The following is a 25,488-nucleotide window of genomic DNA, read 5'->3' on the forward strand; positions in this document are numbered from 1 at the left end:
ACTACAGTTCCCCTCCTACCCCTTTCCAGGCTTGGGGTGCTGTTGGAGTAATTATTTTTGCATAACCCCTGCCAGTAGGTAGCCTCAGTCCCCGCTCCCCGGCCCCGACACTGCTGGGGTAGGTACTGGTGGCCCCCGGAAATGCCCTCTGCCCTCCCAGGAGCACGTGGCCTACAATTTTCCTTGCACACAGCATTTTGTGACTTACACGTAAGCTTCAAACGCAGCCCCCTTTCCTGTCTTTGCATCAAGGAAATAGGCTGAGTTTCAGAGAAACCCGCTGAGAAGCGAGCTCGAGGCCTTCCGGCCCAGATCCCTGCCCTGCTTGGGTCTGTGCTGCTGCTACTGTGAGTGCAGGTGAGTGGCTATCCTTCTGCCTCTGCTGGGCCAGCACGGCCACCCCAGGGGGCTCTGGGGTAGCTGGCAGAGGGGGAGTAAAATTCCCCTTCAGTGAGAGACCCTGGTGAGGTGGACCTCTTTATGCCTTGCCTGGGCATGTTAGGGTGATTAGCCAGCAGCAGCCTCGAGCTGGGGGCTTGGGCTGTAGATAAACCCAAGTTGGTTTCTTGGGCCCCAATTCTTCATCTAGAACCCACTGTCCATCAACACTGGGGACCAGAGACATTGCAGGTAAGTCATCCCAGACAGAGCAGCAACCGGCCACTGTCTGTGGGGGTGCCCTGGGTCTGGTGGAGAGGGACAGAGTCAGGAGGCCACCTGGAAGAACCAGGACGGCTGTCGGACTGGGATGGAGGTGTTGGGCCGGAGAAGAGAGCAGACATGGCCTTTGGCTACCCTGAGGAAAGCAGCTCCCCTTCCAGAGGCTCAGCCAGGCGCCAGCGTCCTGGGCTCATGCAGACACCTGTTCAGTCCCTGGCCTCCTGCTGGGTCCATCAGGGTAGCAACCTTGGTTCTAGGAAGCAGAGAAACCTCCAGAGAAAGCCCTGGCTCCAGGCCCCATGAATATGAGGATGGCTCAACAGGGCTGCGAACTTGAACAACAAAACGCTGATGAGTCTCATTCTTCCAGCCACTGTGGGGCAGCTTAGGCTAAAGTGGGACCCAGAGAGACGGGTCTCAGAAGGAGCAAACCGCGTGAATCCTGCTTGGTCACTGTGTGTCCTAGGCAAGTGGCTTGGCCATTCTGAGCCTCAGTTTGCACATCTGTTACATGCAGATGTTAAGTGTTGGCACCGAGTAGGTGCTTGGCTCCTGACCCTTGGGTGAGAGTTTGGGAAAGGAAGGGTCTTGGCAGGAAGGAACAGGGGTTCATGTAGTGAGCAACTCAAGGCGATCTTTGCTATTCTTGTTTCAGCCAGGGAAGTACGCACACAGCAGGGGCTTAATAAAGCTTTGCTGAGAGATCAGGAGCAGGGACTCCTGGGGTGCCTGCCGAAGCTCTTTTCCTGCCACCGCTGGGCTTATTTTCCCTTCCCTCCCCACCCTCCAGACTCATGCCTGCGGCCTAGGCAGGCAGACTGGATGGGCAGGCAGCCAGGCTGGTGTTAAGTGGGCACTCCGGAGCTAGGAGGCCTAGATGCAAGTCCTGGCTCTGTCTCCTACTGTGTGTGCTGTGTGACCTTGGGTAAGTCACTTCGCCTCCGTATGCTTCAGTCCCAAATTCACAAATCCTTCACTTACAGGGTTCTTGCAAGGATTAGGTGACTGAATACATTTAGGGTGCTTGGCACATAGTAGGTGCTATATAGAAATACTGTTCTCGTTGACCCTTGAACAACGTGGGGGTTAAGGGTGTTGATCCTCTGCACAGTCAAAAATTCATGCATAACTTTTGACTCCGCAGTCATCCCTCCCCATTTACCAGGGATTGGTTCCAGGACCCTTGGGGAGGCTCAAGTCCCTTACGTAAGATGGCACAGGACAGTGCATACAGTCAGCCCTACACATCTGCAGATTCCCAACCGTGAATCAAAATGACTCCTTGCCATTGCAGTTGGTTGAATCCATGGATGCAAAACCTGGAGGTATGGAGGGCCTGCTATATTGCTATTGAAAAAAAAATCTGTGTGTAAGTGGATCCACACAGTTCAAACTGGTGCTGGTCCAGTGCCAGCTGTAATTTTAGTGATTGTTACTAGCTCTGGGTGGGCTCAGGCTCTGGACTTCACAGCTCCTGGACTTTCCTGGGGCTACAATGTGCTGGCCACTCCCTGCCCCACCCACAGCATAGGATTAAGACAATGGTTCTCAACCCTAGCCAATTTTGCTTCCTCCCTCCCCTGGGGCTCCCCTCACCCTGGGGACATTCTATAATGTCTGGAGACATTTTTCATCCTGACCCGGTGTGGTTGCCGGGGTTACTGGCATGTGGTACACATAGGCCAGGAATACTGCTGAATGCTCTACAGGACCCAGGCTAGCACCATGCTGTCCCCACAGCTCTGCCGGTCTCCATTCTCCTGGCTCGTCTTACTTTTCCCATCCACAAAGCCTTTTCTCGTCTCTCCCTTACAGAGCTTGACACTTAAAGAGGGAAAGCTCCTTGAGGAGGTCACCCAGCCCTCAAAATTCAGGCAGCAGAGATTGGAGTGAGGGGAACTGCTCTCAAAAACAGGTGTTGTTCAGTCACTTAACAGACACTTAGAGAGTCTGCTGGGTGTGAGGACGTGCCCCTGACCCTGCAGGAATCTGGGCCCTGACAGTCAAATGTGGCTCAAGGCGCAGCCGCCCCTGGGCCAGCCCAAGGTCTGTGGGGATGCGGGAATCCCTGAGCACCCAGCTCAGAGCCGAGGGTCCTGCCATCCCACCGAACCACTCATCCGAGAGCAGTTCGTGCTGGCTGCGGGTGAGAAGAGCCCAGGTTCAGGTCCCAGCTGCCATTGCGGGCTGCAGTGGTTCTGAACCCGATATTGGCCCCTCTGAGTCTCTGTTTCTTTAGCCGAGGGATGGAAATAGCAATGTCCAGTGAGTAGATTTAAGGTGAGGACTGGATGGAGTGGGTAATGCTTGTAGAGGTGCAGTAAAGTCCCTGGCACAGAGGCTGTTGTTACCTGCGTGACAAACATTTACTGGGAGGAAGCAGGGGCTACAGTAGAAAACAAGGCAGCTTGACCCAGTTAGGGACAGAGGAGCAGACGGACAGGGCTCTTAGGAGCCATCGGGGCTGCGATGTGGGAGGACAGTCCTGGGGGAGCAGAGGAGGTGCCTGGCTCAGCCCTGGGAGGGGCACTTCTGGGAGGAGGGGACAACTGAGGGGCCCTGCAGCATCTGTCTGGCAGGAGCAGGCTGTGGGCACTGCCCCTGGCCGAGAAAACAGCCTGTGCATAGGCTCCTTCCGGTTGGTCCTCTCCTCTCCCGCCGCTGCTAGTGGAGGAAGCCTCTGGGTCCACCCGTCCTCCTCTGTCCTAAGGAAGGCCCCTGGCCTCTCATCCTCTCCAGGCTTCCAGGTTCCCCAGACCCACAGAGGTGTCTCCACCCATCCCCGCAGCTGCATACCTCTGCAGGTACCCTGTATTGGGGGGCCTCTGTGCACCACAAATATTTATTGAGCATATGCTATGTACCTGGCTGGTGTAGGACAGAAACAAGAAAGGGTGCCCACTTTTACAGTGTTTACTTTCCATCATATAAGACATGTCATAATGTATGCTGACGTGTTAAAGGCCATACGCCAACACATTGATACATCTATCCCATTTTGGGGATGAAGAACAATGAAGCTGGGTCAAGGAGAGAGAGAGAGTTCAGGGAAGGTCTCTTGGAGGAGGGGGGGAGGTCTTTATGCAGAGACCCGAAGGAAGTGAGGCAGGAGGGACAGGCAGTGCCAAGGCCCCACGTCTGAGCCATGACTGATGTTTTTCAAGTGACCTGAACAAGTACCATAAAGAGGCCTGTGTGGCTAGTGGGGAAACACTGAGTACAAGCAGGTGATGGGGCTGATTGTGCAAAGCCTGGGGACCACCACAAGGGTCTGGGCTTTGAGCCTGAGTGACCTGAAGGCCCTGGCAGGCGGTAAGTAGTGGTAGAAAAGGACAGACGGCATGAGGGCAGGGCGGGCCCCGCGCTTGGCGCACAGTGAGCCTTCTCTCAGGGGACCCCTCAGTCCCTTGGTGCTGGCACCTTCGCTGGCCCTGTTTTCCAGGTGGGGTCTGGCGTGTTTAACTCACTGCTCAAAACCACACCTGCTACTATGCAGTCGATTCATAATTTTTTGATTAAAATCTGAAGCCCTGTGTCAGAAAAAAAAATATGAAGGAGGCTCTTGTCATCTGTGGCACCATGCCAATTGCTGTCCTTGTGACTTTTAATGTAACCAAGGTGGCATTTTGTTGCCTGACAAATGCCTGTGCCACTTCTATTGGTCGGCCCCACCACAGGCCCCACCATGGCCTGTGGACAAAGGAGTAGAAAAAGAGGCTTGTCGGGGGGGACTTGGGGTCTTGGGCAGAGGAGCTGGGCTCTCATTTCACCTGTGCTTGGGTGGGGATGTGTCTGGTGTCTGGCTGAGAGTAGCAGGCGGAGCCTATGGGGTTTGCTGGGGCCACTTCCGCCCCCTCTGGCAGGTCCAGTTGGATCTAGGGCCTCTGCAGCCCATCTCCCCTCTGAGTTCTTGTGATGGGCATTTAATTGGAGCTTTCAATGCTCAGAATAGGTTGTGTGGAACAGGAGACCTTGACGGCTGTGCTATTTAGCAATGGGCTAAACAAGCTGAAAAGGGTCCTTCCCTTCTGGTCTCCTCAGAGCCTTTATTATTCATTTGTTGATTCGTTCATCAGTTTTGATTTTTTAGATTCCATGTATCAGTGTTCCAGAGATCACACAGTGTTTGCCTGGCTGTGTCTGACTTATCTCACTCAGCAAAATGCTCTCAAAGACCATTGTGTTGTTGCAAATGGCAAGGTTCATTCCTTTTTATAACTAATATTTCATTGTATGTACGTATGAAAGCATTTTTATCCATTTATCAGCCACCAGTGGACACCCAGGTTGCTTGGGTGTTGTAAATAATCTTGGCTATTGTAAATAATGCTGCAGTGAATTAGGGGTGCATATATCTTCTCAAATTAGTGGTTTTGTTTTCTTCAAATAAACACCCAGAAGTGGAATTGCTGGGTCGTATGATAGTTCTCTTTTTAATTTTTAAAGACATCTCCATCCTGTTTTCCATAGTGGCTGCATGAGAGCCTTTACTATGCTAATACGCTTTTCAAAATGTATTTGGCCACTTGACCCACCGTTTTTCCTTTGCAGTATGTTTAGGGTCAGGTCTGTCTGGAACAGATATGATTTAACCCGGTCTTTGCCCCATGAGAATACTTGAGTGGTGGAACTCTCGGCAGATATGTCTGGCCAAGGACCAAAGGTCTCCTCCTCCTTGTCTTGTGGCCCGGGCTGTGAGAGCCAGACAGGAGTCCCAGGGTGTCTTGGTGGAGCTGCACACTCCAGGAAGGCAAAGTTAGGATCCCTGGACTCACAAGTTGTACACGGGGTCAAGGGGAGGCCGGTGGGGCCAGTCCTGCTGGACCAGGGAAGGGGTGTCTCCCCGTGGGTGCCCCTCCTGTGAAAGCCACAGCGTGTGCAGGGACACCGCTCAGGACAGAAGCATCTGGTCCTCTTGCCTTGTGGGAGCACAGGAGGCTGCAGGCTGGACCAGGCCCTCTGAAAGCTGTTGTTTTTGTTGGCAGTGAGACGAGGAAGTTGGGCTAAAACTGAGAGTGCATAGGAAAGGCTCCTGTCTCAGGGACACCTCCCCCCCTTCCAAGGTGGCTAGTCATGGCTCACAGCCCTGGACTGAGCCCCAGGGGTCAGCCTCTCCCCATCCCCCACTTCTGCAGGAACCTGCCTTTGGCTACCCAGGCTGCACCTGTGGCTACTGTGCTTAGGGGAGGAGCTTCTCAAACTGTGTTGCCAACAGTTTCCTACCACAGCTTCCTGCCCAGAGACAAAATTCTCTACCCCCACCCCTTACCACGGTTCCTGGACAGGCCCCCATCTCGCTGCCATGTCCTGTGCCCCTACACTTTGTGCGGAGCAGCACTTTGAATCTGTGGGGCAGAGCTGCCTGGATTGGGAAAGCAGAGAGGAGTAGGGAGGGCGTACTCAGTGGAGGGTACTGGGTGGACAAAATATGCAAGTGAATACGAGGGAAGGCTAATAGCACAGCCCTGCTGCAGCGGGGGGTGGGCTGAAGAGTTTAGTGAGAGTCAATGAAGTAGGCAGGAGGGAGCCGCAGTAGGCTCTTGAGCAAGGAAAGCCCTGGGGAGGAATTGCCAGGAAGCTCAGATCATGAGGGAAACCGACTCGGGTACAACCAACCAATCAACCACAGGCACTATGTGAGTTACATGTGGATCTCAGGTTTTATTAATAGAAACTGGGGTAGAGTAGAGATCAAAGGAGGTGACGGCAGCACACCCCAACCTCAGGAAGAGAGATCTGGACTAGGTGGGTGGGTGTGGCAGCATGTTCAGCTTCAGACAGGAAGGCCCAAGTAAGGGGACCAGGGTCGGGGAAGGGGAGAGAGCAGAAACCTTAAGACAGGGAGGAGGCGAGCCTGGGATCCATGAGGTTCAGGCAGGAGTGGGGGTCGCTAGTGTCCATCACTCAGGGGACCCAGGGTCCAGGCGGGCATTGAGTGCTTGCCTAGTGCCCTGCCCTCCAGGGGGAGATAGTAGTGCTCCCACCAACCTGGAGATCAGCTTGCAGGCAGGACAGACTCCGAGGCTGGGCGAGTGGGCAGGAGTCTAGGAGGGGAGCAGGCATGGAGATAGCCCTCTGTTTCCTGTTTCAGTCACTGTTTTCAGTGCCTGGCATGCTACATCTTCCAGCTCCTTTATCCGCCTTCGATTTAAAAAATTAAGTTATGATTTTCATACTGTAAAATTCATCACTCATTCTAATAAAAACTTCTGTGAGATTTGACAAATGCATACAGCTGAGGAACTGCCATCGCAGTCAAGAGATTCCCTCATGCCCCTGTGTGGGCGATGCTCTCCTGGCCCCGCCTCTGGCAGCCACTGATGTGTCCTCCAACGACAGTGTTTTTTTCTTCCTGAAGTTTATTTTTTTCCCATTACTATTTAGTCTCCTTATATGTCCCCACACTGTTGTCCACGAGTCCTTTTTCCTTTTTGCTCCATCCCTCCACTCCCTAAACTCCCCCCGCCACTTAGCTGTCATCTGCTCTCTGTCTATGAGTCTGTCTCTATTTTGCGTGTTAGTTCAGTTTGTTCATTAGATTCCACATATGAGTGAAATCATATGGTATTTGTCTTTCTCTGACTGGCTTTTCTCACTCAGCATAATGTTCTCCAGGTCCATCCATATGGAATGGGTAAACTTTTGCAAAGGGTAAACTTTCCTTTTTTACAGCCAAGTAGCATTCCACTGTGTAAACGTCCCACAGTTGTTTTATCCTCTCATCTACTGACGCACACTTGGACTGCTTCCAAACCTTGGCGATTGTAAATAACACTGCAATGAGCATAGTGGTGCTTCCGTTCTTTTGAGATGCAGTCATGAGTGGAATCAGACAGTCGTAGTTTTTGAACCCAGCGTCTTGACTCAGCGTGGTGCCTTTGAGGTTCATCCATGTTGCTGGGTATATGAGCATTTCATTCCATTTGATGGATTGCTGAGCAGTGTCCCAGTGTAGGATGCACCTTATTTATTCATTTGCTGAGAAACATCGGAGCTGTTTCTAATTTTAGCGATTATGAACAGAGCTGCTGTCGCAGCCCCGAGTTGGGTTTTGTATGAATGCACGTTTCGGTTTCTCTAGGTGAATATAGCTCTCCACTTAAACCCTCTTACAGAATGGTGACCTATGTCTACAGGTGGGTGTTGGAAACCGCTGCGCCTGGTTTCAGGGGTTGTAACCGCCCCCCATGGCTAAGGCTGAGTGAGCGACCTCCGGACTGTGAGCCACTAAGGAGACAAAGCTTATCTCTGGCATCAGTGCTGCCTCTGCTTCATCCCCTGTCCCCAAAGCATGGTCGGTTAGTCAGAGACCATCTCAGAGGAGGAGCAACCAAAGCCAGACACTATCACTTGGGAGGCCCTCAAGGAAGGACTTGGGGGCCTGCAGCAAAGAGGGAGTGATGGACCCTCACCCCCCAGCTGTTATGACATAGCCTGAGTTCCCATTTCCATCTGGGAGAAGTGCTTCCTGGCTCTAATCCACTTAAGCCTAGACACCTATGACTGGGAGGAGGGTGCAGCCCTTTGCGGGCTAGAGCAGGATCCTAGAGTCGGATCCAGGGTGATTGGGCATAAGAAAGAGTTCCTAAAGTCCTGTGAAGCCTGCTTTGCTAAGAGTGCTTTTATTCATATGATAAGTGTCCGAGCAGGAAATGAGTATGTCTCTCAGAGTTTTTGCAACCCCCTTACTGACAGACCCTGACTCAGACTAAGCCCTCAGATTTCTTTGAAATGTTATCTACTGTTTGATCCTTGTTGCTGGACCCTGATTGATGAGCTTGACCTGTGTTCCTGTGTATTACAACCTAATACAAGCCCCTTGAGGAAGGGACCCTTGGTCTCTCTCCTCTGAGAGATTGACCACCTCTCCTCCCCAAACAGATTATGTCTTGGTAGTTTCACTTTCATCTGTGGCGGACGGGGGCGGGGGCAGGGGGGGGGGACTTGTGGGCAAAGTTGTCCCCACAGGTGGGGACACAAATGCAGTCCCTGATTAATCACCCGCCAGTAATCAGTAACCTCTGGGACATCCAGGAAGCCCCTCATGCCTGGCTCTGCCAAACCTGAAGTCAGAAGCAGTCTGGTTGAAATGCAAATTTTTGGGCCCCTCCTCTGGTTGCCCCTGACCCAAACCTCTCCCTGAAATGATTCCCATTTCGGTACAGCAGGCCCTCAAATAACGCTGTTTTGTGTTCATTATAATGTTGATGGGAAACAAATTTTGGTTCTCCGTTGGGCCGCCCTCTGTGTGGAGGTTGTGCCTTCTCCCCATGGCTGTGTGGGTTTTCTCCAGGGACTCTGGTTTCCTCCCCCACCCCAAAGGTGAGCATGTGAAAGGAGTCAGCGTGTCTACACTGTCCGGGTCCGAGTGGGCGGGTGTGTGTGAGTGACCCTCAGACAGCTCCGAGCACCACGACCCAGAACTGGAAACAGCAAGTTGAAACAGAACTCTCTTATACTTGTTTTTATTCATCTCTCTTATATGTATGTCTAGCTTACATTTACTTCAGTGTCTAATATCAGAAGAGCTTTGAGTCACTACTTAGAAGTTCGGTGGTGTTTTTGTGACCAGACCATATGAATTTGTTTATATCAGTTAGCCTACAGGAAAATTGGGTCCTTCTACACTGTTTAACTTAAAGTCACAGTTTCCAAGAACCTACGGATGATGTGAAGTGAGGACTTGCTGTATCTTCCTCTCTGGCCCAGGACCCATCCTTACGCATCCCCGGACACCCAGGGGAAGGGCCGCCTTTCTCAGCCCGTCGAAGCTTCCTTTGTGCCCCTTGCACACATTTGCTTATCCAAGAAAGACACCCAAGGGTCCTATCCTGAACACAGCCTGAGTGGCCTTGCTGAGTTCACCTTAGTGGAGAAATGACTGGACACTGCAATGGAGAGAGAATTTTTCATCATTATATTAAAACTATAAATATACAGAAAAATGGGAAGAATTGGCTATATACTCATGAGGCACCCTCTACATCCTATAATTAACATTTTGCTGCATTCACTTTATCACATACAGTCAGTACCCATTATTACTGGATTCCATGTTTGTGAACTAGCCTGTCACTAAAATTTGTTTGTAACCCCAAACGAGTACCCGAGTCTCTTTCACGGTCATCCGAGAACACAGGCAGAGCAGGAAGAAACTTGAATCGACTGACATGCACATGCCCGCTCAGGTGGAACAAGGGGCTACTCTGCCTTCTTGTTTTAGCGTCCGTACTGGAAGCTAGTGTCCTTCTTACAGTCTACTTGGTGCCACACTTTCGTGCTGCTTGTTGGTGATTTCACTGTCTGACTGGCCCCAGATGCAGTGCTGAAGTACTTGTCCAGGGTTCTTAAGCGCAAGAAGGCTGCGAGGTGCCTTATGGGCGAAGTAGATGTCGGATAAACTTACAGATACAGCGCTGTCGGCTGAGAAGTCCACATTAATGAGTCAACATACAAGGTGTCTTTGAACAGAAGTACACACACAACAAGGTTATGTACTGATTGGTTAATGAAAATGTGACTAGAAGCTCAAAGGAGGAACCTAACTTGGACTTCCTCTGGGAGCCATGGTTCAGTATTTGCTCATTGGGTGTTTGCATGGACTCGCCAGGACGACTGTGAAGCCCAAGACTTGACTGCGCCTCTCCACCTACCCACTCACCCAGCAGGCAGTGTTACTTTTGGGTGCCTTTCGAAGCACATGACAGTCATCAGTACCCACCTAAACATTTCTGCACACGGATCATTAACTAGGGTTTAATATTTTATGGCTCTTTTTAGTAGAGGGGTCCAAATACAATAAAATGAGCAAATCTTAAGGGCACATTCTCTGAATTTTAAGGAATTCAAACACCGGTAAATCCCGTGTTTAGCATCATGAGATGGCATCATCACTCCAAAAGGAAGGAGGATAATTTTAGGTGATCTGCCTCACTATTTATCTAAATGTTATTCATCCCCGCTCCCTCATATATGATCATACTTCCTGGTCACACTCCTCATTTTGTTTAATGGCTCTGTCAAAGTTCACCTAGGAGTTAAACCCTAATGTATTTAACCAAGCCCCTATTGATGGGTATTCAGATTAGCTTCTGCTTTCTAGAAACTTGCCCGTGGAGGCAGAGGGGAAAGAACGAAGGGGAATTTCTAATGCTGCGGAGAGTGAGTGGAGAAGCGCAGGGAAGGCTCACGCAGTAAGGCTCTTTGATAAGCAAAGCTTGCTCCAGTTTCAGGGCCTTTGCGCTGGCTGGTCCCTCTGCCTGCGGTGCTGCTCTCCTCCATGCTCGGCGAAGAGCTGGCTCCTCCCCATCCTTCAGCTCTCAGCTCACAGAAGGCGGCCATCCCAGCAACCGTGGCCTCTTTCCCTCTCAGTGTCACTCTTTATTTCCTTTATAAGCCTGATCTCATCTGTAATTATTATTTTGTCCCTTTCTTTGTTTATTTGCATCCCCTTCCTGCTCAGACTGTTATCTTCAGGAGTGCTAAGGACCGTGTTCAGCACTGGCCGGAAACACAGTAGCAATTCAACTAGTTTGGGGAATGAATGAAGGGTTCCAGGCGCAGATCCGGGGGGTGGGGGTGGGGGCGGGCAGTGGGGTTGTCTGGGCACTGCACACAAGGTCTCTGAAAGGTCAGGGGAAAGTTTGGGGCTAACTGATTTGGGTGCACCAGGCTGGGGTTCCTCTCCAGGTTGATTTTGGTCCAAAGAAGGCTCCACAAGGTGGGCCCGGATGCCCTCAATGTGGCCTCTCTCTCTCACTATCTCTGAGCCCAGGGACAGAGCTCAGGAAGCGAACCCGAGACCCTGACGTGGCTCGAATCCCTCTTGAACCCGCAGGGTCTGGCGAGGTGCACGGGCGCAATCTGCCGGAGGCCGCGACCGCGATGCCGGACCCCGCGGCACACCTGCCCTTCTTCTACGGAAGCATCTCGCGCGCGGAGGCCGAGGATCACTTGAAGCTGGCGGGTATGGCCGACGGCCTCTTCCTTCTGCGCCAGTGCCTGCGCTCGCTGGGGGGCTACGTGCTCTCCCTGGTGCACGACTTGCGCTTCCACCACTTCCCCATCGAGCGCCAGCTCAACGGTACCTACGCCATCGCCGGCGGGAAGGCGCACTGCGGGCCCGCCGAGCTCTGCGAGTTCTACTCTCGCGACCCAGACGGTCTGCCCTGCAACCTGCGCAAGCCATGCAACCGGCCGTCGGGGCTGGAGCCGCAGCCCGGGGTCTTCGACTGCCTGCGCGACGCCATGGTGCGAGACTACGTGCGCCAGACGTGGAAGCTGGAGGTGAGAGCGCCGGGACCGGGAGGCGGCGGGCCCGGGGATGGCGGGCCGAGGGGGGTGGGCCCTGGGACCCAGGAAGCAACGATCCGTTCCGCCAACCTGTGCTTTGCTGCGCTGCATCTGGTTTGGAAGCTGGAGGGAAGGCTAACAACGACAATAAAGGACTTTGTTCTTGGATTCCGTTGACATGCTGCTTCCATGAGACGGAGAGGGGCGCTGGCTGGGGGCGAGATTTGGGAGTAGGCCTCTGAGGTAGGGGTCCAAACTTCCAGAAAGAAAGGTAGCGGTTGCTCTAGGCCGGAGATAGGGCAAGGCTTCGGCTAGGCTGGGCGTGGGGCTCGAGAGGATGGTGGGGCTGAGCCCTGAGGTAGGGTGGTTAGTAGGGTGGGTGGCCGTGGTCTTTGCTCCCCTGCTTTACATCAAGGTGCTTGACTACCTACCAGTGTCAGAACTTCAAGCCAGAGATGCGCCTGGGCTGGCTGCCAGGCGGGTTCTGGGCTCCGCCCTGGGTGGGCGGGGCCTAGATGGATGGGGGAGTGTGGTGGTCCTCTACAGCTTGAAGGACTTACCCAGGAGCGCCCGGGTGGGCACGGGAGCGGGCTCATGGATAGGGGCTGTGGGGAGGGTCCAGGAGATGGAATAGGGTTCCTATGGCTGCACACTTGACGTCACTTATAAGTGTCTTTGGCCCTTCCTTCCCTAGGGTGAGGCCTTGGAGCAGGCCATCATCAGCCAGGCGCCCCAGGTGGAGAAGCTCATCGCCACCACAGCTCATGAGCGGATGCCCTGGTACCACAGCAGCCTGACGCGGGAGGAGGCCGAGCGCAAACTCTATTCAGGCTCACAGACCGACGGCAAGTTCCTGTATGTGGGGACTGGGCCTGGGGTTTGGGGTCAGGTCTCAGTGTGCAAGTAAACCAGGAGGGGTGTGCCTTTGCTTCAGGTGAAAGTGGGTGGTGTGTTTCTGAGTATGCAAAGGGCTTTCCCGTGGGAGAGGAGCAGCAGTGTTTAGGACCCACAGCTCACTGCCTTGAATGGAGTCCAAAGTCCACTACTTACCAGCTGGGATGCTTGGCAAGTAGGTTGGTTTCTGCTTCATTCCACAAATATTTACTGAATACTTGCTATGTGCCAGACACTGTTTCAGGCACTGAGAACATGGCATTGAACAAAACAGATGCAAATCCCTCTCTGTCCTTGTGGAGCAGAAAGAAAAAAAAGATGAATCAATAAAACACAAAGTGTGTCAAGTGACGAGGAGGGGGTTAAGATTAGGTGGCCAAAAGTGGCTTTTCCTATTGGGTGGCTTTTGAGGGAAGAACCAAAAGAGGTGAGAAGTGAGTGTGCAGCTCTCTGGGAGAAGGGTGTTCTTGGCAAATGGGAATGGGAAGTACCTAGAACAGGAGGCAGGCTCTTGGCAAGATCAAGACACAGCAAAGAGGCTGCTGTGCTGGGAGCTAAGTGAGAGCTGGAGCAGGAGGAGCTCCGGGGAGGAAGAGGTGACTGCCTCTGACTGCCCTGTGGATGAGAATAGTACCTCCCCAAGAGGCTGTTGTAAGAATTGCATGAATTAATATGTGTAGAGTAAATATGTGCCCAGGTTGCGGGGCAGACCGTCTGGGTCACATTGTGGGAAAAGTATAGTATCTGGCATATAGCAAAAGTGTACTGAATGCAAGTTTTTGTTACATGTGGGTGAATACGTGTGTCTGTCTGTGTCTGAGTTACAGCTGAGCCATGTGGCTGTTTGTGAGTGTGTTATTATGAAAGAATCTCTAAAGCTATTTATCTAACCCTACAAGTGTCTGAGAGCCCTGCTGGCACTATTGCTTTCTGGTCCACACACAGGTCCCCTGTATAACAGATGTTACCCAGATGTCAGCTGAGGTCACTCTGGCCTCAAGATCTAGAGAAATGTAGTGCTTGCCTCTTTCCTGTGACCTCAGGAAGTTCTGTGCCCTCCTCAAAATGTCTTTGAATTCCAGGGGTCTCCATTCTCATAGCCCGAGTTCCCAAATGGCTGAATCCCAGCTCCCGTCCACCTCTCCTAGGGCTGTGCCTACAGTTGCCCTCAATTTCCCTGCCCGTGTGCAGCCTCTCATGTGCACCAGACTGCCTTCAGGTCTCCCACAGGGTGCAGGTTCCAACACAAGATTCTGTTGTCATCTGATAAAATAATTTTTTTAACCTGCCTAAAGACAGGATAAAATTGGAGTAAAGTTTCTAAGGCTTCTGAGGGAACTCTTGAATGCACATTATAGATAATGCTCAGAAGCAAGGAAGGCTTTTAAACGACGTAACGTAGGACTGTTTCTCTAAGAGGGTAAACTTAGCCATGTATTTGTATCACGTAGCTTTTGATATGTAACAGATTGCCCCAAGAGTTACCCGCTCAAAACGACATTTTTTTTACTTGCCACACTTCTGTGAGTCAGCTGAGCCATTCTCCTTTGGGTCAGCTGGGCTGGGACTGTATAGGTTGGGGTGGCCATGCTCGTGTGTCTGGCTGTCGGCCGTGTGTCCCCTGGGTGATGGGGATGCAGTGGCTGCAGTGCTGTCATTGTCCAGTAGGCCAGCCTGGGCTTATTCAGTGGTGGTGGTAGCAGAGTTCCTAAGAATAGTCACAGAGGGCACATGAAAACACACGGCACTTTTTAAGCCTCCACTTGTGTAATGTTACTGATGTCCTGTTAGTCAAAGCAAGTTAAGTGGCCGAAACCAGAGTCACTGTGGGAAAAGGACTGTCCACAGGAGAGGAATTAAGGCAGCCAATTTTGCCAAGTCCATCATAGGACTGGAACAAGGAGATCATAATGGAGGTGGTGGGCCTCTCGAACATGGGTGTTTGGGGCCCCTTCTTTCATTTTGGGCTGTAAACTTGAGGGCAGAGCCTGTATCGGGGGCTTCCAGGGGGCTCCATCTTCTAGTACATAGTGAGGGCTGGTCCAGATGTTACTTGTCTTCGTCCAGATGCTGCACACTTCCCATCTCAGGTGTGATGCTCACTAAGGCATCACCAACATGTGGTCACAAGACTCACATAAGTTCATATCTCACTCATGCACACATTCACTCAGGTGCCAGAGTGTCTGGGGCTCCCTCCCAGCTGGACACAACCAGAGGAGGTTGTGTGACGCTCCTGTCGGTGTAGCTGATTCTTCCTTCTTGCCTCTTCTTTCTTCTTTATGACATGTAATTTCCCCTTTCTTAGTTTTTACAGTCTAGATTTCCTTCCCTGATTTCATCGCAAGTTCCTAACTCAGCTTTTTATCACCTCAGTTTTTGCCTCCCTTTGGTCTTGGTTTTTGTTTTCTCTTCTCTCCTCTCCCTCTTCCCTTCCTATGTCCCACATACAGACAACTATTCCACCATTCCAATGGTGTTAAAAGCAAACCCCAGATTGCCTAAGCCCCCTCTGAAAGTATCAGAGAATTCTAGGGGAGGGAGGGGGTGGAAGAATTGAGTGGAGGGTGGAGCAGGTGGCAACTGAGCTCCCATCCCAGCTCAGCTTTGACCTGTTCATATTTTAAGCTTCCATGGAAGATGCTTGACAAAGAATTCCATTGCCCAAAGAAACAGTTTGCAAAGTTTTTGCATCAACACAGGAGAGTTTATGATAAGCTTAGAGTTAACCCATCTGTTGAGATAAGAGGAATCTCAGAAGAACCAGGGCCAGTGGCTTTGAGGAGCTGGTGCTTTGGATATCAAGCTGGTTTGAAGGCTCAGAGGCAAGTTCTGGCCACAGAAGGTGAGGCAGCAGGAGGTAAGATCTGGGTACAGTGTAGAGACTGAGGCTGGTGCTGGGTTCAGAAGCAATTGGAGCAGTGACATGATGAGGGACAGTGACTCATGCTGGAAAAATGTCAAGAGACAGAAGCTGTGACGGTGAGCCACACTGCTGGAAAGTCAGGCAAGCGGTGCTTTGGATGGAAACTGTTGTAGATTCTTCTTGTGGTTCCTATAGTCACTAACTACTTTCTCAGTGTGTAGATAGGGGCCAAAGGTCAAAGCTGAAGGTAGGCACCGAACCTCACATAAGGTAGCAGTGAGAGGAACATCTCTGGTAGGTCATGAGGCCGGGGACATGCCCAGACCTGGTCTAGTTCTGAGATCAGGGTGCAGGGTGTGATAGAAAGACCCATACCACTCAGGTCTGCAGTTAAGGCTGGGGTCATGCAAGAGCTCTTGAAGTGAATGAATGGAGGCCCTGGCTGGGTAGCTCAGTTGGTTAGAACATTGTCCCACTATGCCAGCATTGTAGGTTTGATCCCCAGTGAGGGCACAAACAAGAATCAACCAATCTCCCTGATCACTGTAGCTCAGTTGACCAGGCATGAAAGTTTCCTGCAAAGTGAGATGTTGCTGGTTCAATTCCAGTCAGGGCACATGCCTGAGATACAGGTTTGGTCCTAGTCAGGGCACGTTCGAAAGGCAACCGATTGATGTTTCTCTCTCACGTTGATGTTTCTTTCCCTCTCCCTTCCCCTCTCTCTAAAAATAAAATAAATAAAATCTTAAAAGAATCAAGCAATGAATGCATACGTAAAGTGAACAACAAACTGATGTTTCTTTCTCTTTCTCTGTTTCTCTCTCTCTCTCTAAATTCAATAAACAGAAAATAAAAAATGGAGGCCTGGATGGTGTGGCTCAGTTGATTGAGCACTGGCCTGAAAACTGAGGAGTCCGTGGTTTGTTTCCCAGTCAGGGCACATGCATGGATTGCAGGCCAGGTCCCCAGGTGGGGGTGTGTGAGAAGTAACTGATAGATGTTTCTTGCACATTGATGTTTCACTCCCTCTCTTTCTCCCACCTTTCCTCCTCTCTCTAAAAACTGAATAAATAAAATCTTTAATAAAATAGATGGCTTTTTGCTGCCAAAGCTTGCTGCCTTTCTGCATAATTCCAGCATTTGTGGTACTGGTTGATTCTATGTGTAAACAAACTGGACCTCTGGGAAGAGCCTTCAGGAGCATATGATAAGGTGTTAGGTGGTTCCTAACCTCTTCAGGATCATGCTGTCTTTGGGACTGTTACTAAAGCCAGACCCTCTCACAGGCACTCCCCCCACCCCCCAGTGCAGTTGGGTCCGTCTGTATGTGCGCATGTGTGTGGATGGATGGGTTCTCACTGCACCAAGGCACCATCTTTGAGAGGCTCAATTCCCATTCATAGTCACAGAAGATACATTTATTTTGGCAAATTTATAGCAGAGAAGGGTCTCCTTCTGTCAAAGGTCTGTTTGTTAAAATAACTGTAAGGTCTATTTTGATAACAGTGACTCATTCTGGTTTGTACAAAAGCGTCCCATGACCTAGCCACAGAATTGTACTTACCTTTGTTGCTTCATGTAGAAATGACTTTTTCTCCCCAAGAAAATGGTCCGAAGTCTACCATGTGTGGCCAAGTGTTCCCTACAGATGGCTGACTGTCACCGTGGGTAGCTGTGTCCCCTGTGGATGGCTGAGTGTCCCCTTTAATTGGTTCAGTGTCCCCTTGTGGATGTCTGAGTGTCCCCTTATGGAAGACCAAGTGTCCAGACAAGTATTCCACCACAGAGGACCAGGCATCGCTCTGTGCATGGCTAAGTGTCCAGCTGTGGGGCTGAGTATTAGGTCATTCAAGGTTGAGTGTCTGCTATTGGGGGCTCGATATTTCCTTGTGAATGGTCACGTGTCTGTCCTTGGATGACTTTTTCTCTGCTCCCTGACCCCTGTGCCCCACTGGCCTGGAGGTGACCAGTAGGCCTGGAAGTTGAGTGGGGCCTGACTGACCTTGGTTCCCCCAGTCCCAGCTGCTTCTCCATGAGGCTCTGTAGGGCCACCAGAGTGTGTATGTGTGGGAACTGGGGCCCAGCTGGGGGACACCACAAAACGGGCCAAGGTGGTGACCTTCCCTCCTTGTCCCCACCAGGCTGAGGCCCCGGAAAGAGCAAGGCACCTATGCCCTGTCTCTGATCTATGGGAAAACTGTGTACCACTACCTCGTTAGCCAGGACAAGGCCGGCAAATACTGCATACCGGAGGGCACCAAGTTTGACACACTCTGGCAGGTGAGCCACCCGCCCACTCTGTTGTGGGGGAGACACAGGGCAAGGTGTCAGGCTCCCCAGGGGGGAAGGAGTGGGGCCCTGACAGCCCCTCCCCCTGTAGCTGGTAGAGTACCTGAAGCTGAAGGCTGATGGGCTCATCTACTGCCTGAAGGAGGCCTGCCCCAACACCAGCGCCAGTGCAGGTGAGCTGGGCAGCGGGGGTAGGGGGAGCCGGAGACGCTCTCCCTCACGCCCTCACTGTCCTTTCTGTTCCCTCAGAGGTCGCTGCTCCCACACTACCAGCCCACCCATCCACGTTCACCAATGTGAGTCAGCTGGCATCTCAGAGTTGGGGCCTCAGGGACAGAGCTGGTGGGTGGGCCATGGTCCTGTCCCCAGGGTGAGGCTCGGGTGGAGGTTCGGTTGCGTGGAATGGGGGACTCTTCCTGGGAATCCTCTGAACCTCATGAGAGGTGCCGGTGCCCTCAGTTTGGGCCCCACTGACTCTTGCTGACCTCATGACCTTTAGACTCAGAGACGGACGGACACCCTCAACCCAGATGGATACACCCCTGAACCAGGTGAGCTGGCAAAAGTGGAGATGTGTGGTGGGTTTTGTGCCAGGCTGATGGCTGGCTCTGGGTATGTTCCAGGAAGGCACATGGGCCTGGCCCGGCCGGTGGAAGTTGGCTTGGTTGGTTCCGTGCACACATTGTGCCTACAGACATCTGCACAGGGGCACACTCATCACAGCTTTCTGTGTGCATGTACATGGGTGTGCAGACATGCATGGGGAAACACATGGCTGTACCTGGGATGCTCAGGGCACAGACACACATTTGTTAAGCACCTACTATGTGCCAGTTACACTCCAAGCTCACTGTGCATAGGAGCTGGTTAGATCCTCCTGACATGCCACAGGAGGCAGTCTCAGTAATTCTTCTCATTGTATAGGTGAGGAAGGACAGTAACTTTCTAAGGTCAGGCAGCCAGGCAGTAGTAGAGCAGGACTGGAGCCCAGGCAGACAGGCTCTGGAGGCCATGTTCCTAAAATATCTTGCTGCCGATGCCATTGTGTTTGATGTGTGGATGCAAGCCTGTCCACGTGTGTGCCCAGAGAACATACATGGTTGTGTGTGCACACAGAGGTTCACCTCTGGTGCCCATGGAGACATGGTCAGGCAGAGAACTATGTGCATACATGTTAATGCACACACAGGTAAAGATGTGCACATTGCATCTGGCACTCTAATGGTTACTTATACACACATGCTTGGCCCCCCCACAAGAAACATCAGTGGGAGTGTACATGGGTGCATATGCATGAATACATAGGGGCACACATGGTTACATGTACAAAGCGATGCACATACCTTTAGAGTCTACTTGGATGTGCCTTCCCAGTGCACCCGCAGATGGGACCAGGAGTGTACCTGTGTGTGTAATGTACACACATGTACTCATGTGCCTGTACGTACTCTAGGAGGTACACCCCTGTCCAGGACATGTGCCTTATGGGTACCGAGGTTCCCTGCCCTCCCATCCCCCCACTCTCTCCCTCCTCTTGACCTGGGAGTGCGCTTCTGTGTGTGTGCCCAGCACGCCCAGCACCCTCAGAGAAGCCACGGCCGATGCCCATGGACACAAGCGTGTATGAGAGCCCCTACAGTGACCCTGAAGAGCTCAAGGACAAGAAGCTCTTCCTGAAGCGTGAGAATCTCCTCATGGCTGACATTGAACTTGGTTGCGGCAACTTTGGCTCAGTGCGCCAGGGCGTCTACCGTATGCGCAAGTATGGCTGTCCCTGAGGATGTAGTGGGGGGACCACTGGGTGAGGAGCCAGGGTGTGATGTCAGTTTGCTTGGGAAACAGACCTGGGACAGGAAATTGCTAGAGGATTTTCCTTGAGAGGGAGTAAGGGAAACAGTCTGGGGCAGGGGAGGCTGGGCTGGGTTGCAGTTGCTAATCTCATAGGCTTTGGCCGATTCCAGGGGTGTCATAGAGGGGCCCCTGAACCCCTGCATCCACCTGTCATTGAACACAGGCTATCCAGGGGAGAGTGTAACTTTGAATGAAACTGCTCTTTTTCAGTGAGGGGCTGCTCTGGGGGAGGAACTTGGCTGTGCTCTGCCCCAGCTGACACTCCTGGTAGCTGGGGGACTGAGTGTGTGGGTCCTGAAGGGAGGTCTGGGTGGCAGAGCCCAGTACCCTTTCTACAAGTCCAGCGAGCAGGAGGCAGGGTGGGGCACTGCCTGCTCGGCCCGCGCTGGCTCACGTGTGTACCTCCCTTGTGGGCATGCATTGTGGCAGGAAGCAGATTGACGTGGCCATCAAAGTGTTGAAGCACAGCACAGAGAAGGCGGACAAGGACGAGATGATGCGCGAGGCACAGATCATGCACCAGCTGGACAACCCCTACATTGTGCGGCTCATTGGCGTCTGCCAGGCTGAGGCTCTCATGCTCGTGATGGAGATGGCAGGCGGGGGGCCCCTGCATAAGTTCCTGGTCGGGAAGAAGTGAGCCCTGGGCTGCCGGGTGGTTGGGACGGGGCGGGGGTTCATCCTGTCCACCCTGGGTGTGCTGTGCCCATGAGTGCACGCACATTCTACATGTTCATCAACACACTCACACCTACCCCCTGTAGGCCCCGACACGCACACTTTCGCACCCCAGCACAGAGTCTGACCTTGTTTGAGTCCCAGCCCTGCCGCTAACTATTGAGACCCCAGGCAGGTCTCTTTATTTGTCTGGGCCCCAGTTTCCTCATTTACACCACAGTGGTGGTCATAGTGTTTACCTCAAGGGGTCTTTGTGGGGATCAGACGAGTTGCTATTCATATTGTATAGTGCTCAGGGTGTGGCTGGCACAACTTGCAAGAACTTTCTAAGTGCTAGCACTGAGTGTTGTAAAGACTGCCACTCCAACTTTCTAGGCCAGATTCATGACCCATGTGAAATTAAGTTGATTGTCTCTGACCTAAAGCAGGGTCAGCAAACTGCAGCCCATGGCTTACTTTTGTCTTGCATGGTTTTGCATTTTTAAAAAAGATTTAATTAATTTATTTTTAGAGAGAGGGGAAAGGAAGAAGACAGGGAGAGAAACACCAACGTGTGGTTGCTTCTCGTGTGCCCCCCACTGGGGACCTGGCCTGTAACCCAGGCACGTGCTTTGACTGGAAGTCGAACTAGCGACCCTTTGGTTCACAGGCTGGCACCCAATCCACTGAGCCACACCAGCCAGGGCTGTTTTGCACTTTTAAAATGTTATAAAAGAAAACGAAAACACAAAAGTTTGTGGTGGAGAACACATGCAGCCTGCAAAGGCCCCGAGATGCACTGAGCCCGGTGTGGTGGAGAAACAGTAATGGGGCCTGTGGCTAGAGCTGATGTGGGTGGGAAGGTGACAGTTCTGCAGCACCCTGTGGGGGGTGAGGACCAAGGTGACTGTTCTGGTCCAGTGAGTGATGATGGAGGCTGGGCCAGGGTGGCAGAAGCCAGCCGGGGAGAAGCAGTAGGGTTCTGGAGGGATTCTGAAGGCAGAGCTGCCAGGCTGTGCTGATGGATTGGATACTGGGCTGTGAGAAGGAAGGGCTGAGGGCGAGGCTTCCAGCCTGAACAGATGAGAGGATGGAGCTGCTGGCGGGGAGGGAGAGGCAGGAGCCACCGCATGTGTCTGTGTGTGTATACAGAATCCTGAGCTTGACTTCGTCCTTACGATCTCTGAGATGCCCGTGAAGCCCCCCTGAAGGGACATGACGGATGCAGGCAAATGATAAGACTGGGAATCACAGAATGTGGGTGAAATTTGAAGCCTGGACCCTGCATGAGGGCAGAGGCTTTGTGTGCTCACCGCTATGTCCTCAGCCCCATGCCTGGCACACAACAGATGCTTCATGAGCAGGAACACGTGCCCAGTGGGGTCGGAGACATGGGCTTGGGTCGTTTGGGAACTTGGGCTGTCCCCTCCTCGCTGACCCTGCCTTCCCCTGCACCCAGGGAGGAGATTCCTGTCAGCAATGTGGCAGAGCTGCTGCACCAGGTGTCCATGGGGATGAGATACCTGGAAGAGAAGAACTTTGTGCATCGTGACCTGGCGGCACGCAACGTCCTGCTGGTCAACCGGCACTACGCCAAGATCAGCGACTTTGGCCTCTCCAAGGCACTGGGCGCTGATGATAGCTACTACACAGTGAGACCCACCCCTTTGGTGCCCAGGTGGGTGGGGTGGGTAGGGGCGGGTTCCCAGGCCCTGACCCAGCAGTATCTCCCCTTCCCCAGGCCCGCTCGGCAGGGAAGTGGCCGCTCAAGTGGTACGCACCTGAATGCATCAACTTCCGAAAATTCTCCAGTCGCAGCGACGTCTGGAGCTATGGGGTCACTATGTGGGAGGCCTTCTCCTACGGCCAGAAGCCCTACAAGGCAGGCGTGGGCGGAGGCGGGCAGCTGGCTGGGTGTGAAGGTAGGGAGGGTGGGGGCCCTGGTTACTCATACGTGAACTTGGCTCTGGCTCAAGCAGAAGATGAAGGGCCCCGAGGTCATGGCCTTCATCGAGCAGGGCAAGCGGATGGAGTGCCCACCAGAGTGTCCGCCTGAAATGTATGCACTTATGAACGACTGCTGGATCTACAAGTGAGTGTCAGCGGGTGGGAGGGGATCCAGCTGAACTGACCCAGCCTGGGCCTGGGGCAAAAGGCCTTGGTGCCCAACCCCTCGGCCCAGCAGAACTTCCTGGTGCCGTCCCGCCCCGAGGCTCACCAGTTCACTGCCTCTCCAACACTCAGCGTCTTTAGTTCTGCATCTGTGTTCAACTCTCTAACACACTTGCCCCACAATGCTCCGGGGGCCCAGCACCCCAACACCCTATCTGTAGACCCCCAGTGCTCCAGCATCTAAAACCTCAGTCCCCCACCAACCAACACGCAGCACATCGATTGCGCCATACTCAACCAAGTTAGTAGCCTGTCACCCAAGATACGGTACCAATTCTCAGGCATTGGATAATACTCCTGCATCTAAGTCCTCAGTTCTCCACCAGCCAACACTCAATACCTAATCACCCAAACAGGCCAACACCAAGTACGAAACACTAATTACATTCAAACCCCACGTCTGTCTGGTCAAATCATAATACTAGAACACCCCAACTCCTGACACGTCAACATCCCAACGTCCCATCAGACAACAGGCAACATGGGCCCAAACAAGCTACCACCTTGTACTGATGGTGCAACGTATGTCCACTCCAGCTCTGATGCCTTTCCTAGCCTGCCCAACATCCGTTCCTCCTCTGGCCAGTACCCATGACATTGACACCCAAGCAACCGAATAAGTAGACACCCTATTTATGATAAATGACACAGGATCAGCCTTCCCTACGCAAACATTTGTTAACCTATCTCCATGAGGAAATACGTAATACATCAACACCCCCAAACCCACAGAGGCTGGCATCTAACGTCCCAACACAAGCCATGGATATTCCACACACAGCACTACTACTACCCCAGCTCCCCACTAGCCAGACCAGCCTCTGCACCCTGACCTTCTTTTCCATCGTGGGCAGCATACTGACGCCCACAGGAGGCCTCACCGAGCGCCCAGACACCCTGACAACCCCGGGCACTCCCCACACTCAGTGTTTCAGCACCCGGTAGCCCAGCTCCCGTGGTCAGTCGCTGTCAGCCCAATGCTCCCTGAGTCTTCACCAGTTAGCACCCAGCATCCCTCTGTCTGCAGCCCTGCTTCTATTAAGCAACCCTAAATCCCGGTCTCTCATGCCAGGAAGACCTTCCCATTCCCCGATACTCCATCATCCCGATAGCCCCAAGATGTCTGAGCCCCCTACACGTACACCTCCAACTGAACTTGGGTTCTGGCTGTGTGGTCAGTGGCTTAAATCTGCCCCACCCTCACAGGTGGGAGGATCGTCCAGATTTCCTGGCTGTGGAGCAGCGCATGCGGACCTACTACTACAGCTTGGCGAGCAAGGTGGAGGGCTCCCCGGAGTGTGGGAAGGGGGCCGAGGCCGCCTGTGCCTGAGCACCAGCCTGCCCAGGGGCCCCTGCGCCCCAGCTTTTCTCCCGGACCTTCAGTCCCATCCCAGGCCCTCCAGTCTGGCTGGGCCAGCCCAGTTCTTCTCCTGACCAGCTGGGCTGTGAAGCGATAGCTGAGGCCTCAGGCCCACATGGGTCTAGCATTCCCTAGAACCTGGGAACCTGTTCTTTCTGGCTGGGGAGGAGGAAAGCCCCAGGGTGGGCTTTCCCCCAGTAGGTACTGGGGCACCCTGAGCTGAGGGGTGTTGCTTACAACAAAGACCCCCTCCTGTGGCCCTGAAGGGGAAGGCTCTGGGAGTCTTCCAGTGGCAAGACCCAGTCATTGGAATAAATTCAGCTTCTCTTTTCTTTGAGATGCCTCATCTTTTTGGGGGTGAGGGTGGGACCATAAAGGGGTTGATAGGTAGTGTCTGAAACAACTTTTCCTGTGTGGGGCTGGCTTTCCTGCTTCTCTTCCTTGAGAATGTCTTCATTAGAGTGAGGGGCTGTGGCAGATTGGGGAAACCAGAGCAGGTGAGTGGGGGCAGGGCTGAGGGGCTGTGTACACTGCTGAGCTCGGCTTCCCTGGCTTTGTGATTGCATGGTAGCATTAAGTGGAGAGCTGACCGCCCCCCACCCCTCAGCACTGCTGCATTTTAAAGAGTCTTCAGGCGATTCTGCCGCCCAGCACCCTGCTCAGCTGTCCCACCTTTCTTCCTGGGCCAGGCAGTCATAGGTGGAGTTTTCATCACCTGGTGCCCCAAGTTCCAGCTCAGTACCACTCAGACGACCTGTCTCCAAATGTTCGTTGCCTCAGTATCCCCACAGAGCCCAACATGTGGGGTGAAATGGAGCCAGATTCCTGCATTTCTTTCTCAAACCAGCTCCCCTTCCTCAGCTGTGATTGGCCCCATCCCCAGGCCCCAGCCAATGCCTCCTTCTCTTGGCTTGGTCCCCAGAGTGATTGGCCCAAGGGTGGCACAGGACTCACTCAGAGCCCAGGAAAGGCAAGGAGCTGTGGCTTCTGGGAAGACAGTGTGTCTCCCTGTTTGTGGAGCTGTAGGGGCGGACTGGGGGCTTTGGCACTGTGAGGAGTGGGGGGCCCAGGTGGATGGNGCGATTCTGCCGCCCAGCACCCTGCTCAGCTGTCCCACCTTTCTTCCTGGGCCAGGCAGTCATAGGTGGAGTTTTCATCACCTGGTGCCCCAAGTTCCAGCTCAGTACCACTCAGACGACCTGTCTCCAAATGTTCGTTGCCTCAGTATCCCCACAGAGCCCAACATGTGGGGTGAAATGGAGCCAGATTCCTGCATTTCTTTCTCAAACCAGCTCCCCTTCCTTAGCTGTGATTGGCCCCATCCCCAGGCCCCAGCCAATGCCTCCTTCTCTTGGCTTGGTCCCCAGAGTGATTGGCCCAAGGGTGGCACAGGACCCACTCAGAGCCCAGGAAAGGCAAGGCTTCTGGCTTCTGGGAAGACAGTGTG

The 25,488-nt window shown here is 52.9% G+C and overlaps 1 protein-coding gene across 1 annotated transcript; it reads left to right on the plus strand.

The window, feature by feature from the left end:
* Positions 1–224: 224 nt before the first annotated feature.
* Positions 225–24,205, plus strand: ZAP70 (zeta chain of T cell receptor associated protein kinase 70). Its single transcript, XM_037055045.1, has 13 exons — positions 225–357; positions 11,498–11,946; positions 12,647–12,807; positions 17,854–17,992; positions 18,093–18,174; positions 18,251–18,297; positions 18,501–18,552; positions 19,571–19,763; positions 20,282–20,488; positions 21,969–22,161; positions 22,251–22,391; positions 22,489–22,601; positions 23,888–24,205. The coding sequence occupies exons 2-13, from the start codon at positions 11,545–11,547 to the stop codon at positions 24,009–24,011; spliced, it is 1,854 nt and encodes a 617-aa protein (XP_036910940.1). The 5' UTR covers positions 225–357; positions 11,498–11,544; the 3' UTR covers positions 24,012–24,205.
* The last annotated feature ends 1,283 nt before the right edge of the window (positions 24,206–25,488 follow it).

This window comes from Sturnira hondurensis, unplaced genomic scaffold (assembly GCF_014824575.4).
Source record: "Sturnira hondurensis isolate 20B ecotype Veracruz unplaced genomic scaffold, ASM1482457v3 Scaffold0008480, whole genome shotgun sequence".
In the NCBI taxonomy this organism is placed as follows: Eukaryota; Metazoa; Chordata; class Mammalia; order Chiroptera; family Phyllostomidae; genus Sturnira; species Sturnira hondurensis.